The sequence below is a fragment of the Chiloscyllium punctatum genome, chromosome 11, assembly GCF_047496795.1.
Source record: "Chiloscyllium punctatum isolate Juve2018m chromosome 11, sChiPun1.3, whole genome shotgun sequence".
In the NCBI taxonomy this organism is placed as follows: Eukaryota; Metazoa; Chordata; class Chondrichthyes; order Orectolobiformes; family Hemiscylliidae; genus Chiloscyllium; species Chiloscyllium punctatum.
In genome coordinates this window covers 62,763,589-62,779,462 of record NC_092749.1, presented here as the reverse complement: position 1 = coordinate 62,779,462, position 15,874 = coordinate 62,763,589, and the positions used below count along the sequence as shown (strand labels likewise).

At 40.2% G+C, this 15,874-nt stretch overlaps 1 protein-coding gene across 7 annotated transcripts in view; it reads left to right on the top strand.

Annotated features, from left to right (window-relative positions):
- The window catches only part of LOC140483037 (reticulon-1-A-like), a 110,433-nt gene that overhangs the window by 38,489 nt on the left and 56,070 nt on the right, over positions 1 to 15,874 (top strand). For 2 of the 7 annotated variants that reach the window (XM_072580928.1, XM_072580927.1), the window contains one exon: positions 2,300 to 2,410. The exons of the other annotated variants lie outside the window; for them this stretch is intronic. In XM_072580928.1, coding sequence (XP_072437029.1) covers positions 2,300 to 2,410 — 111 coding nt within the window. The remainder of the gene's footprint in view (positions 1 to 2,299; positions 2,411 to 15,874) is intronic. 7 annotated transcript variants of the gene reach the window in all.

Here is a 15,874-nt window from a genome sequence, read left to right as displayed (position 1 = left end):
ATCTCTCAATCGTCTGTGTCCTCCACCATCCAGCTTAGTTGGGCTGGTTGTCAGTTCTTTCTGGTCTTACCTATGTAATCGTAGTGAGAGGAGCTTCTCTTCCTGCTTGCTCACTTATCTCCGGTGCCCTTGGTGGATCTTTCCAGGACTACTTTTCCGTTTTTCATCTATATGGTGCTCCATGAGAAAAAGCATTACATCCTGCATGTTCTGATGAAGAATCATTGGATTCAAAGCATTAACTCTGCTCTCTTCCAGATGTTGCCAGAACTGCTGGTTTTCTCCAGTAATTTCTGTTTTAGAATTTCTTGTCTCCGATCTCCAGCATCAGCAGTTCTTTGTTCTGCATATATGTTGACTTCATCAAGCTCTGTTTCATAACCAACTGTCTTGACCTTTGTCTGATTTCAGTATCCAGTCCAACAACATGGTTGCCATATCAAGCATCTTTAAATGTTGTCTCCTTACTCCACCCTAGCCACTGATTTGTGACTGAACCAGACTTTGCAAAGCCTTAGTGTTAAATTTGACCCCCACGTTAGGTGCTGAGTACACCACTTCACCATCAAAGTCACCTACCAAAATTACCATTTTTAATGTCTAAGTTTGCTCCGGCCTCAGCTTATTGCTGAAACCCTCATCTATGTCTTTTTAATCTCTAGATTGACTATTGCATTGCTCTCCTGGTCAGTCAACCAGCTATCTGCAATAAGCGTGAGTTTATCTAAAGCTGCATTTGTGTTCAGACACAGATAGCAAAGTTCTGATCGCCTGTCACCTGTGTAGACTGACCCACGGTGGCTCGTAGTCTGAAAATGCCTTTTTAAAATTCACAGTTTTATTTTTGTATAACTCCCGTGGTTTAACCTGTCTTATCATCTGTGGTCTTATAGCCTAATCTATGCTCTTCCGATTCTGGGCTCTTTGTTTTGTATCCCTGATTTTTGATTTATCCACCTTTGGTACATACCTTCAGCTGCTTGGGCCTAACTTTGACATTTCTTCCCATTTCTGTGTTTTTTTTTTATCCCTTTTCCTTTTAAGACATTTATTGAACCCTATCTTTTGACTAAGCTTTTGGACATCAGTCCTAATATCTCCTTATTTAGTAAACTGTGTGGAAGGGCCTTAGAATGCCTTATAAATAGCTTACTATAAATGCAATATGTTTTATATTAGTCTTTTTTAAAGTGTTTTACCTCAGAAAAAAATGAAAATGCGTCAGCAATAGCCACATAGCAACCATTTATAAATTGTGTTAGTCATAGAGGAATAGGAGCAGTTTGCATCCGGCTTCCAGCCTCCTCCATTGGAAGTCTCAAGTTGCCTTACTGCACCATGAAAAGAGAGAAGTCCAAAATTTAGCTAAACTTACTAGGTTTATGTTTGTGTCGTCCAGATGCTTCTTGCGTAATCTTTTAGTCAGTGGTTAAAAAATGCAGCTGCAGTTTTTTTTTTTATTCCTCCCTTTTCTGCCAGGTAGCAAGTCTATGTCAAGAGTACCTGTTCTAATGTATTCGTGGCTAAGCATCTTACTTGCTGCTGTTGTTCCTTACTTGCTCCTGACTCATTGTTAGGAGCATTGCACTGCAGCTTCTAATGCTATACATGCTCAATAATTGCTGTTGATATTAAATTGTCTGGCTCTGAAGTTATATTATCAATGTGTTCCAAAAAAAGAAAACCCTCTCAACTTATGATTTTAAAGATTGTGTAAAATAGATAAAAACGTGGAGCAATAGATAAAAACGTGGAGCAAGTCCTGGCTACAAAAAATGGTGGAATTTGTGGCATAAATAGCAGTGGGGTGCTTTAACTTTTTTTTGCATTGAATAAGATGATTAAATTTGCATTACTTTCTGAAGACAACTATGACATGAAGAATAGTTGAGCCTTTCGTACACCTTCAAAGTAAAACTAGTGAAGTGACTATTAAATGTTTATATTGATTTTTCTCTTTGAACAGAACTTAAGCACAAATTGTTCTGCCTGATTTGTACTATGAGCAAGGTGAGAGGTCAGGTGGCAGAATATTGGAATAGTTAAGTCCACAGATAATGGGTATGCATGAGAGTTCTAGCAGAAGACCTGATGAATTGTTAGAACTGAATTTTATAGAGGTGGAAGTAGGCTGTCTTCGTGATGGAGGGGGTATTTGCTGAAAGTTTGTCTCTGGTTAATTAAGATGTCTGTATTTTGAAGGAGAAGTGGTCGATGAGCAAGGCAGTGAAGTTCAGCTGCGGACCAAGATATTGGTCATCCCAATATTTAATTGAGTACTGTTTTTTTTGTTCTTCAGCACCTGATGTTGGATACACGGTGTGGAAAGTTCCTGGTATTGAAAATGTTGTCATATATTATACAGCTGGAAATATTGATGGTGGAGAGCTCCAAACTCAAGAATGCCAAGGTTAAATGAGTGAAGCTGCTTCAAGTTTTGTCATGTTTATTAATAACTTGGATCAAGGAATTGAACAAATTGCTACCAGCAACTTGAGCACCATAAGTGGTATAAGTTGGAGTAGGAAGTTACAAAGGGGCATTTTAAATGAATTGGTAAAAATTGAACAAATTTCATTATAGGCAAGTTTGATTTTGTAGTGGAGAAAGATAAATTTGGCGTGTTTACAAAGTGGTGCTAAACTGGGATTATAGAAGAGCAGGATGCAAGTCATTAAAAGTTGGATTAATTGAAAAGTACTAACGATCATGTTGACCTTTGCCTTAAAGGGGCTGAAATATGAAGGAAAAGAATTGTAGAGCCTCGTTCAGGGCTGTATCAACATTACTGCATTCAATTTTAGCACGACACCTCACAGAATTGTTATACCACAGGAGGAAACCTTTTGTCCTTTGTCCCTGCATTGCTTCTATTAGCTAGTGCCGATAATAATGGTAACTAAGACCATAAGATATAGGAGCAAAGTTTAGTTATTTAGCCATTTAGTCCAGTGAGTCTATTCTGCTATTCAATGAGATCATGGTTAATAGAACCCTGCAGTGTGGAAGGAGGCCATTAGGCCCATCAGTTCCACACTGATCTTTCAGACCAGACCCAACCCCTACCCTATTTCCCATGACTAACCCACCTAACCTGTACATTCCTGAACACTAGGGTAATTTAGCATGCCCAATCCACCTAACCTGCACATCTTTGGACTATGGGAGGATACTGAAGCTGTCCGAGGAAACCCATTCAGACGCTGGGAAAATGTGCAAACTCCACACAGACATTTGTTCCAGGCTGGAATCTAACCTGGGTTCCTGGAGTTGAGAGGGTGGAGTGCTAACCACTGAGCTATTCTGCTGCCTTCTGCTAGTCTGCTAATCTTTAACTCCACTTTGCCCTTTAAATGCTGTAAAAGTAGGATTGGGGATAAATACATGGATAGGAAATGTTTTGAAGGATATTGGCCAAGTGCAGGGAAATGGGGTTAGCATGGATGAATACTTTGGTTGGCATAGACCAGTTTGGGGCTAAGAGCCTGTCTCTGTGCTGTAGGACCCTCCTATGAGTTTTCCCTATAATTTTTGATTTCCTTACTGATTAAAAATCTGTCAGCCTTGAATATACCTAATGATTGAACCTTGACAGGTCTCTGTGGTAAAGAATTACACAGATTCTCTACCCTCAGAAGAAATTTCTGCTGATCTCCCTATTAAATCAGTGACCCCTCATTTTGAAATTATACTGTCCAGCCCTAGACTTCCATAGGGGAAACAACCTTTTCTGCATCTATCCTGTCAAGTCTTCTCAGAATTGAGAGTTTGAATAGAGTCGCCTCTTTGGGTAGGTCTCCAGTCTTTTCCTAGATCCCGCAATACCATTTCTCAGTCCTATAGTGTGGAGACTGGCCCTTTGGCCCAGACTTGTCCATGCTGATCAAAATGTCCATTTACGCTAGCCCCAGTTCCCTATACTTGGTCCATATCCTTCTACCCCTTTCCTATTCATGTGTTTATCCAGATGCCGCCTAAATGTTGTTAATGTAGCCACCCTCCACCACTTCTGGCAGTTCATTCCATAAGCATACCACCCTCTGTTTAAAAAAAAATTGTCCCTCAGGTTCCCTTTTTTATTCTTTCCCCTCCAACCTTAAATTGATGCCCTCTTGTCCTTGATTTTCCCCAACCCTGGGAAAAAGACCAAGTGCATTCACCCTATCCATGCCTCACATGATCATGTACACTTAAGATCCCCCCCCCCCCCCCCCCCCACACCAATCTCCTATGCTGTAAAGAAAAATGTTTTAGCTTATCCAACCTCTCCCTTTTACTCACCCTTGAGTCCTGGCAGTATCCTTGTAAAGAGTAGCTCAGTGGTTAGCACTGTTGCCTCACAGCACCAGGGACCTGGTTCAATTTCTGTCCTACCTCGGGCAACTATCTGTGTGGAGTTTGCACATTCTCCCTGTGTCTGTGTGGATTTCCTCCGGGTGCTTCGGTTTTGTCCCACAGTCCAAAGATGTGCAGGTCAAGTGATTTAGTCATGTTAAATTGCCCTTAGTGTTAGGTGCGTTAATCGGAGGGAAATGAGTCTCTGTGGATTACTATTCAGAGGGTCGATGTGGACTTGTTGGGCTGAAGGGCTTATTTCCACACTGTAGAGAATCTCTAATCTAATTTCTTCTGCATTCTTTCCAGTTTAATAACAACATCCTTCCTATGGATGTAACTTTGCTCACTGAGCTGGAAGGTTCGTTTTCAGACACCTTGTCACTATACTAGGTAACATCATCAATGAACCTCCAGTGTAGCACTGGTATTATGATGTGCTTTCCTATATCAAGGTGATCAAAACTCAACCCAGTGCTCAAAGTGCAGCCTCACCAATGTCCTGTACAATTGCAAAATAACTCCCCAACTTCTAAACTCAGTGTCCTGACTGACGTAGTCCAGTGTGCCAAAAGCTTTCTTCACTGCCCTGTCTACTTGTGACTCCATTTTCAGAGAACTTTGAGCCAGTATTCCAAGATCCCTGTGTTCCACCACACTCCTTAAGGCCCTGCCATTCGCCATGAAACTCCTACCTTGATTTGACTTTCCAAAATGCAAGACATCACACTTATCTATATTAAACTTCATTTGCCATTTCTTGGTCCAATTCTCCAGCTAATCAAGGATCTGCTGCAATTTCTGATGACCTTCCTCACTGTCCACAATACTACCTATTTTAGTGTCATCTGCAAACTTAGTAATCATGCCTTGTACATTCTCATCCAAATCATTAATGTAGATAACAAACAGCAACGAGCGCATCACTGAACCTGAGGCATTGTACTAGTCACAGGCCTCCAGTCTGACAAGCATCCTTCCACCATTACCCTCTGTTTCCTACCATCAAGCCCATTGTGTTTCTAATTGCCAGGTCCTCCTGGATTTGGTCTGATCTAACCTACCAGAGTTGCCTATCAAAGGCCTTAGTGAAAGCCATATAGGTACGTCTACCACACTGCCCTCATCAACCTACCTGGTCACTTCATCAAAGAACTCTAACAAATTTGTATGGAATGGCCTCTCGTGCAAAAAGCCATGCTGACAATTCCTAATCACACCCTGTCTTTCCAAATACATGTATATCTTACCGCTCAGAATCTTCTCAAGTAACAGATGTTAGGCTTACTGGTTTATAATTCACAGGTTTTTCTTTGCAGACTTTCTTGAATAAGGGCATAACTTTCACTACCCTCCTGTCTTCCAGGACCTCACGTATGGCTAGTGATGATGCAAAAGTGTCAGCCAGGGCCCCTGCAATTTCTTCTCTAGCCTCTTGTAGTGTTTTTGAATATATTTGGTCAGGACCAGGAGATTTATTTGCCTCTTATACATTCTTCTAATATGTTCAACACCATCTCTACTATATGAACTGTCCCCAAGATAGAGTCAGAGAGATAGCACAGAAACAAACCCTTCGGTCCAACTGGTTCATGCCAACCAGATATCCCAACCCAATCTAGCCCCACCTACCAGCACCTGGCTCATATCCCTCCAAACCCTTCCTATTCATATACCCATCTAGATGCCTTTTAAATGTTGCACTTTTATACTAGCCTCCACCACTTCCTCTGGCAGCTCATTCCATACACGTACCACCCTCTGCCTGATAAAGTTGCCCCTTAGGTCTCATTTATATCTTTCCCCTCTAGTTCCAGATTCCCCCATCCCAGGGAAAGACTCATAATTTTGTAAACCTCTGTAAGGTCACCCCCCAGCCTCTGACACGCCAGGGAAAACAGCCCTACTCTATTCAGCCTATCCCTACAGCTCAAATCCTCCAATCCTGGCAACATCCTGGTAAATCTTTTCTGAACATTTTCAAGTTTCACAATGCCTTTCTGATGGGAAGGAGATCCGAATTGCACGCAGTATTCAGATAGTGGCCTAACCATTCAACTCCTGTACTCAATACACTGACCAATAGCGGAAAGCGTACCAAGTGCTGCCTCCAGTATTCGATCTACCTGCAACTCCACTTTCAAGGAGCTATGAACCTGCACTCCAAGGTCTTTGTTCAGCAACACTCCCTAGGACCTTACTATTAAGTGGATGATTCCTGCTAAGATTTTGTTTTCCCAAAATATAGCACCTCACATTTATCTAAATTAAACTCCATCTGTCACTTCTTAGCCTATTGGCACTTCTGATCAAGATCCCATTGTACTCTGAGATAACGTTCTTTGCTATCATGTCTTTTTGTGACTATTGATGTTCCTGTATCCTGGTGGCTAGTTGGAACAACCTTTACACAGACAACAAAGAAAACTAATGTCATTTACAAAAAACCTTGCAAGAACTGTAACAAAACACTACATTGGACAAACGGGCAGAAAACTAGCCACAAAAAGTCATGACCCACTCATTAGTATCCTTACATACAGATGAGGAAGGACACCAGTTTGATTGGGACACCTCCTCCATCCTAGGACAAGCCAGAGAGACACACGAGAATTCCTAGAAGCATGGCATTCCAACAGGAACACACTCAACAAACCTATTGACTTGGATCTCATTTACCACCCCTGAGAAAAAGAACAGGAAATGATGTTACCACAGGAAATGACCTCACCAACCCAAGAAACCTAGACGCATAAATAGAAAGCAGGTCATGGCACCAGCGCTTCATTTGGAGGCTCCCTGATGATACCTGGTTTAGTGATGAAATGTCTGAAAATGAACCTTCAGCTCAGCAAGCAAACCTACATCTAGAACCTCAACCTGAGCTACAAATCTTCTCAAAACTCACTATCATATGTTTGTAAGTGTGATTTATTATACTTGCAAGACTGATTTATTTTGTTAGAATTTTGTGCTGGGGCCAAAAGACCAGTTTAGGTCTATCATGATCTAATTGAATTGTGACGTAGCTTTAGCTTGAGTAACTTTTGTTTCTCGTATCCTAATATTTGTATCTTTTTAGTTGCTAGCATTTGAGTTTTTAGAGGATGAGACATATTTCTCAATACCATTTGGAATCTTCAGTTATAGTCTTAAATTCATTTTTTATTGTTACAGTCTCGTAACAATTAAAGTCAAAGGCAATTTTCCTGTAACTGATCATGGTTCTTCAATGGGTGAGTCTTGCAACCTTGAATGATATGTATGGTGCCATAGGAGTAACCATGACATACATAGGATGTCCAACACAGAAGCAGGCTGTGACCTAACTAGTCCTTGCTAATGTATATGCTCCACTTTAGCTTTCTCCCTTGTTTCCTTTTTTAGATTAGATTAGATTACTTGCAGGGTTGGCCCAAGTAGTCCACACCGACCCTCCGAAGAGCAACCCATCCAGAACCATTCCTCTACATGTAACACTACGGGCAATTTAGCATGGCCAGTTCACCTAAGCAGCCGCAGACACTGGGAGAATGTGCAAACTCCACACAGTTGCCTGAGCCGGGAATTGAACCTGGGTCTCTGGCGTTGAGACAGCAGTGCTAACCTCTAAATCCTATCTTTGTAAACTTTGATTCCATCTCCATTCTGGTGTCAAAACTTGCCTTAATGTAGTTTTGCTATTTACTTCAACCACACCCCTTCATCAGAATGTTATCAACCTGGAAAATTAACTTTCTTCAAAGATGATGCTACACTTGTATAATTACAGTATTTTGTATTTTGAGATTGATCTTTAAATCCTCCTCCGTTAAATGTAAAGTAGGATATGAAAAATGCAGGTTTTTTTTCTGTTGAGGCGTGACCTAAATCTGCCTTGATTTTTTTTTGTCTTTATCTACTATGTCACATTCCTGACTTGTGCACTGTAGATGGCGATCAGCTTCTGAGGAGTGAGGTGGTGACTTACTTGCTGCAGGATTCCTAATCTCTGACCTGACAAACTTGATTGTGTTATTTAATGTGATGGGGTGGTGATGTTGATGCATATATAATGGTGGGTGATAGACTTTGCAAAGTTGAAGTCCCTGGGATTTGAGGCAAGTAGGGCTATGGATATGGAATGGGCTAAGATGCAGAAAATAAAACTGATATTTTAAGAAAAGAATAAAAGTAACAAATTTGAGGATGAAGAATGTATGCTGGACAGTTACCTGTCATGAAGTTTAGTGCACAGTAGTGTGAAGTTGTGCATTTTGAAAGAAAGGCTGAGGCTATGTAAATTTTGAAGGGGATGCAGGAAAAGATGCACTGAGGTTCAAAAGCCTAAATATTTAGGGGCTAGCAGAAGTTGATGAGGCTCAAAAAGCATGGGATCCTTATCTTTAAGTATAAGAATGTAAAAGTTTTTTTTAAAAAAAGTTGCACTAAATGTTTGTGGTCCCCTAGTTACTGCATTTAGGAAGATGTTAAACAAGGCTTTGAAGAGTGTCATCTGGAAATAAATAGACTCCCTACAGTGTGGAAACAGGCTAGATGCTGCTGGCATTTGCCTGAGGATCAGAAAGATGACTGATGCTGGCTTAAACTGAGGGTCATCGTACCTCAAGCGAGGGGTTGTTGAGAGGCAGGACCTTCACAGGGCCCTCAGCCAGTACGGGAATTGAATTCGCACTGTTAGTGGTGCCCTGCAACCCCATTGCAAATTAGCCATCCAGTCAACTGAGCTAATGGACACTTTTTTTTGTAAATTAAATAGGATTTAATAAAGGTGTAACTGTTTGTGCTAGCAACTTGATTAGTAGCCAGACAGCAGAAACTTGTCATCTTCCTGATTCTTTTGTAAACAAAACATGAAGTGGTAGAGTCAAATGTAATTATTTTTGAAATTTACTAAAGATATGAACATATTTAGACAACAGTAAAAATGCGAGGATCTAGTGAAAGAGCATGGGCATGTAACTAATTGGCAAGCATGAACTTTAATGGACATAAGGGCACCTTCCATGTTCTAATTCTATAAAAAAATTAACACTTGTTGCCCTGTACCTCACTGATTTTCATCCCGGTTCATATCTCCCATAAAGTTTTGTACAATTTTAAGCTGCCTCAACTGTGGTTCATGTTTGAGTCAGAAACCTTGTTTTATTAAATGGTCAAATTAATTGTTAAATTTCATTTTACTTGTTCTGCTACAACTGGTGAATTAAAGCGGTTTGTTGATGCTGTTCACTTGGCAAGTAGACTGACTGACTGTACAGGACAATGAACTGAATATACAGAGCTCTCTTAGGTGTTTGGAGAAAAATGTTATTTATGGGTATTAAGTAAATGAGTTGTTTCTTTGTAACTTTTTAATGTAAATTTTGTCAGAGCAGTGGAGTGTGCCGAAGAAGGTAATAAAGTACAGGCCAAAGGATAGGACCAACCCATCCTGTGAACCCTGGATATCAAAGGGTATATAGGAATGGTTAAAGAGCAAGAATGGAGGCTTATGATTAATACCAAGAGCTCCAAACAGCAGAAGCCTTAAAGGAGTATAGAATATGAAAGAGAAAACATGAAAAGGAAATTAGGGAGCAAAAAGGGGGGCATGAAAGAATAATGGTAGATAAAATAAAGGAAAATTTCAAGTTGTTTACAAATTAATTGAGGATAAAAGGATAGCTAGGGAAAGAGTAGGGCCCCTTAACTGACCACCGTGCTGTTTTGTGGATGAGGCTGTCGATAGGATTCAAAATGATTAGTGTTGCTGTTAGACCAACTGGCCTGTAGTTTCCTTGCTCCCTTGAATAACAATTTGACATTGTCGAGTGAGAGGAATGGAGAACAGCCAGTGAGAGGATGATGTGAAGGACTGTGATATACTTAAAGAAATTACCATAGATAGGAGGTTCTAAGTGGTCTGACAGGTTTAATAGATACATTTCCATGACCAGAGGAAATGGATCCCAGTCTATTGAGTGAGGCAAGGGACCGAATAACAGCACTGGCAATAATTTTCAATTTCTCTCTGGCTGGAAAATTCCATAGGATAGGAAGACAGTTATTGTGGTACTGTTATTTGAAAAGGAAGCAAGGGATAAACCAAGAAACTACAAGAACAGTTTCCTGACTGGCCTGAGACATAGAATTAATTGTTACTTGTAGAGGTTGGGATTAATCATGAATAGTCAACATGATGTTGTTAAGGGGGATGTCATGTCTGCCCACTTCTTTGAATTTTTTTCAAAACTTTGCCCTCATTCACTAACCTGGTTAATGCATTTCACGTGGAATCTTGTCAAAAGCCTTGCTGATGAATTATGGAACCCTGGGAAAAAGAGGATCAGAGGGAGATTGGTATATTTGACCTGTGGACCTTTTAAGGTTGTAAGACAGTAGATAATTGTTAATAAAACAAAAAAACTTGCCTTCATTAGCGGAGGCGTACAGTTTAAGAGCAGGGAGATTATACTGGAACTTAGAAAAATTTGGTTAGGTCACAGCTAGAATATTGTGTACAATTCTGGAGTCCACTCTACTGACGAGTGTACAGAGGAGATTTACCAGTATGATATACTGGCTGGAGAGTTTTAGTTATGAAAAGAGATTGGTGTTTTCCTTACAGCAGACTGACTGAGATGTATAAAATTTGAAGAGCATAGAAAGGGTAGATAGGAAGAAACCTTGATGGAGTGATCAATGACTATCATCATAGATTTAACCTTAAGGTAAGGGGCAGGAAGTTTAGTGGAGATGAGGTGGAGAGAAAGGATTATGGAGTGTGGTGGGAATCTGAAACTCTCTGCTTTTAAGAGTAATAGAGGCAGAAACCCTAATAACATTTAAGAAATATTTAGATAGCAGTTGTGATGTAAAGGCATACAAAGATATGGATCAGGTGTTACAAACTGGAATTAGAATACATAGGTATTTGTTTTTGACTCAATGGGCTGAAGGGCCAGTTTCTGTACTGTAGACCTCTGACTCTAATAATCCTTTGCGATTTTTTTTGTAATATCTACCTAAACTACTAAAAGAGGCAGTTCATGCTCTGAAAGGCACTCACTCACTCACTGACCTGGCTGCCCATGAGCTAGATTGTTCATAACCAAACATTTTCAAAACTATCCTATGTGGACAATATAACTAGGCATTGCATCTTACTGGACTTGTCTATTTTGCCAAAAACTGCCAAATTCTGCAACGGGCTCTTTTTTTTTTGTGTACCTGTATTATCTAGTTTGTGTGCAAACTCTCTGAAGTGGGTTCAAACATTAGTGCACACAGTAACTAGACTTTTATGGAAATGGTGAGCATCCAACGTAACTTTAATGTGAACTGAAATCTGGGCCCTTTATCATTCAGTTGGCAACACATTCATTGATAGCAACTCGCTATTTTCAAATGCAATTCAAGCTTCAACCTCTATGTATAACTGTTAAATCATTTTTTTAAATTTTATACATCTCAGTCAGAATGCTGTAATCATCACATTTTCTATGCTCAATTTATTTTTTTTTAAAAGCTGTAAAATGTTTGGTCAGGAAGAGAGAATCTGAATTTGCTTTGATTCTTTAACAAAACATGTATGCAAAGCCAGTGAGTTAGAAATTGAATGTAAGTTTCAAGCCATGAAATCTGAAATTTCTGAAATTAAAAGACATTTGGACAGTTACATGAATAGGAATGGTTTAGTGTGATTTGGGCCAAATGCAAATAGGGTTAGTTTGGTTTGGTAAAGCTAGTTGGCATAGATGAGTTGGACTGAAGGGTCTGTTTCTGTGTTTGTATGACTGTACAATAGAGGTACTGTGGTCTATGTAAGCTTGACTTCTTTATCTGTTTCAGCACGATTCAAAAAATTTTACTTTATTCTTTTGATGCTTTATTCCTTCAAGGGATATGGGTGTTATTGGCTCGGCCAACATTTATTGCCCATCCCTAGTTACTGGAGAAGGTGAGCTGTCCTCTTGAGCTGCTGCAGTGTATTTGCTGTAGGTTTACCCTCAATGCTGTTGGGGAGAGTTTGAGTAGTTTGATCATGTAATATTTAAGGAATATTTAAATTGCTGGGACAACTCAACAGGTGTGGCAGTGTCTATGGAGACAAAGCAGAATTAACATTTTGGGTCCAGTAATAATACTTCAGAAATGTTCTAGGATTGGGATGACTTACCTCCAGTATTGACTACATTCTTCCTTTTATGCTAGGTATGACTTCAACCAGTGATCAGGTCTTATCCCAATTCCCATTGAGTTTTAATTTGCTTGATGCAGTCTCTGTCAAATCTAACTTTGTCAAGGGGACTTGTACTCCATTTTAGTTCAGTTCAAACTTTTTAAAGTTAACTTTTTTTTTTGAACAAAATCTGCTTTAACTGATTTATCCTTGTCTACATTCGATACATTGATTCATACAATGGGTCTGCACCACCTAGACCCAACCTCTCTTCCCCCCCCCCCCCCCCCCCCCCCCCCCACGCACACGCACCCCCCCAGTTTCCCTGTAATCCCATGTTTACCATGGCTAATCCACCAAGCCTAGAACCCCTGAATGCTCGTGAATAATTTCAATATCGCCAGTGCACCTAATTTGCACGTTTTTGGATTTAGTCCATAAGCATGCAGTAGTTTATGAACTAGGCCAGACCACTGAAAACATTCTTAAGCAGGCAGTCCAGGCCATAACTTTGCAGTCTTGTTTTGGTAGGTGTACAGTGAAAATTACCTGGAGTAGGTTAGCTGGGTTACTACCAGGTTTTAAAACAGGCAAAGATTTATTCACAAAATTACACAATGAAACACAAAACAGGAAAAAGAACCCCTAAAAAAACTCAGTCTATCCAATTTGGACTTAATTATGCTGTTCCAAATGTACCCAACAGTCCCAATATGCAAACCCCTTAAAACAGTCAAAATGGAACAAATGCTTCCAGGTTTAATTTAGAAGGGTAGAAGGAGAGAGAGAGAGAGAGCATGTGTCCACACAGTTGAAGTCGTAACTAGTTCTGGACTGAACTGCTCAGCTAGAGAGCTGATCATTTCTTCATACAGGTTACTTCTAAAACATGACCACTTTGGCCTGAAGTCTCATCTGTTTACATATAAACAAAAAGGCCTCTCAATACCTTTTAATCTCTGTACCAAACCAGTCTAATGGGAACCAGAACTTGTTTGCAACCCCTCTGAAAAGAAAGCCAAGGATGCAATATCCTTGGGAAAAGGAACAGCTTTTGGGAAAAAAAAGTGGCTTTGTGATGTCATGCACCTTAAATTTTTATATGAAAGTTAATGTTCTGGACTTCAGATTTGGTGGCTGATGTTTTATATTACCTATGTTTCTGGGATTTTTATGCTGGCAGTTTTAGAATTGCATTTCTATTCCCATTTATTTCGGAACTGCACCAGGTTGATTTTGGCTTGTGCCTGCCAATTGTTTCTACGCAAGCTCATCAGCTTCCCTCCAAACTTTCAAAAAATACTTGCCCTGTTGGCCTATTAGTCTGATGCCAGCTGTAAGCATAATCTTCAAATTTTTTCAGGTTAGTGAGTGGTAATGTATGAGGGCTTAATTAGGATGTCCAGAACTGGTTTATTGAGAACTGTACTGTTTCACATTTAATCATTTGTGGAAGAAGAAAGAGGAAATGGGGTACACAGATTCAAGATTAACTCCAAACAATGGTTTCCCGTGTTACTTGAATGGGAGAATGGTTGAAAACCATGCCGAATGCCTTCACCTTGTGCTGAAGGAAAGGTAGTTTAAAGTAGCCAAAGATTCTTTGGTCAAATACTTTCTCAACCTTTTGCATTGATATCCTGGAACTAAGGTGATCAGTTTTTGTTAACTGTAGCCAGTAGTCTGGCTTAATCCATTACAGACTGGGGACTCTTTGCGGGATTTTGAACAGTGAGTGGTAGGTGCTAGTGTCTTTATTTCTGGTGTTAGTTTGGTTGCGTAGACAAAGCTTGGAATAATAATGGCTCTTTCAGTTGCCAAAAGCTTTCTGGAAGTGGATGTGGGTGACTTCGGAAGTTTTGCAAAAGGTGAATAAAACCAAGCTGCAGCAATTAGCAGACCAGCTAGGATTGGATCTGTCTGCTTCTGTGAGGAAAGGAGAGATAATGATGGCAGTAGCTCAGAATTTAAACTTGCCAGAGAAACCATCAGAATCTATAGAGATGGCAAGAATTCAATTGCAAATGAAACAGCTTGAGTTAGAGACCAGAGATAAGGAAAGGGCAGCAGAAATGGAACAATTTGAGTTACAATTAAAAGCAGAAGAGAGGGAAAAAGCGAGCAACAGAAGAGAAGAAAAAGAGCTTGTGAACTTCAAAAACTGACACTTGGAAAGGAAAGTCAGCTTAAAAGGCTAAAGGTAGGCTTAATGAGGAAGAGAGAAGAGGAGCAAGCTCCAGGTAGTGAGAAACTAAGTATGTTCAAGCCTTGCCTAAATTTGATGAGAAAGATGGTGGAAGCCTTTTTCATCTCATTTGAAAAGGTGGCTAACATGTGCAGTGGCCAGTGACAATATGGGGTAAGTAAGTAAGGCTAGTGAGGTATTTGCATCACTATCAGAGGGAACAAGTTTTGAGAAGATTTGTAGCTGAGGTTGAAGTTCTGGATGTAGGTTTGCTCGCTGAACTGGAAGGTTCATTTCCAGATGTTTCGTCACCCTACTAGGTAACATCTTCAGTGGGCCTCTGGGCGAAGCACTGCTGATGGTTTCTGCTTTCTATTTATATGTTTGGGTTTCTTTGTCATTTCCGGTTCTTTTTCTCAGGGGGTGGTAAATGGGGTCTAACTCTGTTTATTGATGGAGTTCCAGTTGGAATGCCAGGCATCTAGGATGATAGGATATATGAACATCAACTAGCCACAAAAAGACATGACCCTCTCTTACTAGTATCCTTACATGCAGACTAGGAAGGACACCACGTCAACTGGGACAACACATCTCCTTGGGCAAGCCATACAGAGACACACACGAGAATTCCTAGAAGCATGGCATTCCAACTGGAATTCTATCAACAAACGCATCGGGTTAGACCCCATCTACTATCCCCTGAGAAAAAAACCGGAAATGACATCACCAACCCAAAGAAACCCAAACATATAAATAGAAAGCAGAAATCATCAGTGCTTTGCCTGGAGGCTCACTGAAGATGTTGCCTAGTAGGCTAACAAAACGTCTAGAAACAAACCTTCCAGCTCAGTGAGCAAACCTACATCCAGAACTATCAGAGGGATCTAGGGACTGAGGATGTGAAAAAAGCTATTTTAAATGCACATGAGCTTGTGCCAGAAGCATTTCAGGAAGGAAGGACCCAGGTCAAACCAGCAGTGAGTTTGAAAGGATCAAATAGAGTAATTTTGATAGATGGAAAAGAGCTTTAAAAATCAAACTAAGCTAAGATGCCTTTAGAGGGGTAATTATTTGGGAGACATTCAAAAATTCACTACCTGAAGTAGTGCAAACTCACGTGGAAGAGCAGAATTAAAAGGACAAGGTTAGCAGCTGAAGTGGCTGATGATTGAGCTGGTCCATAAAAC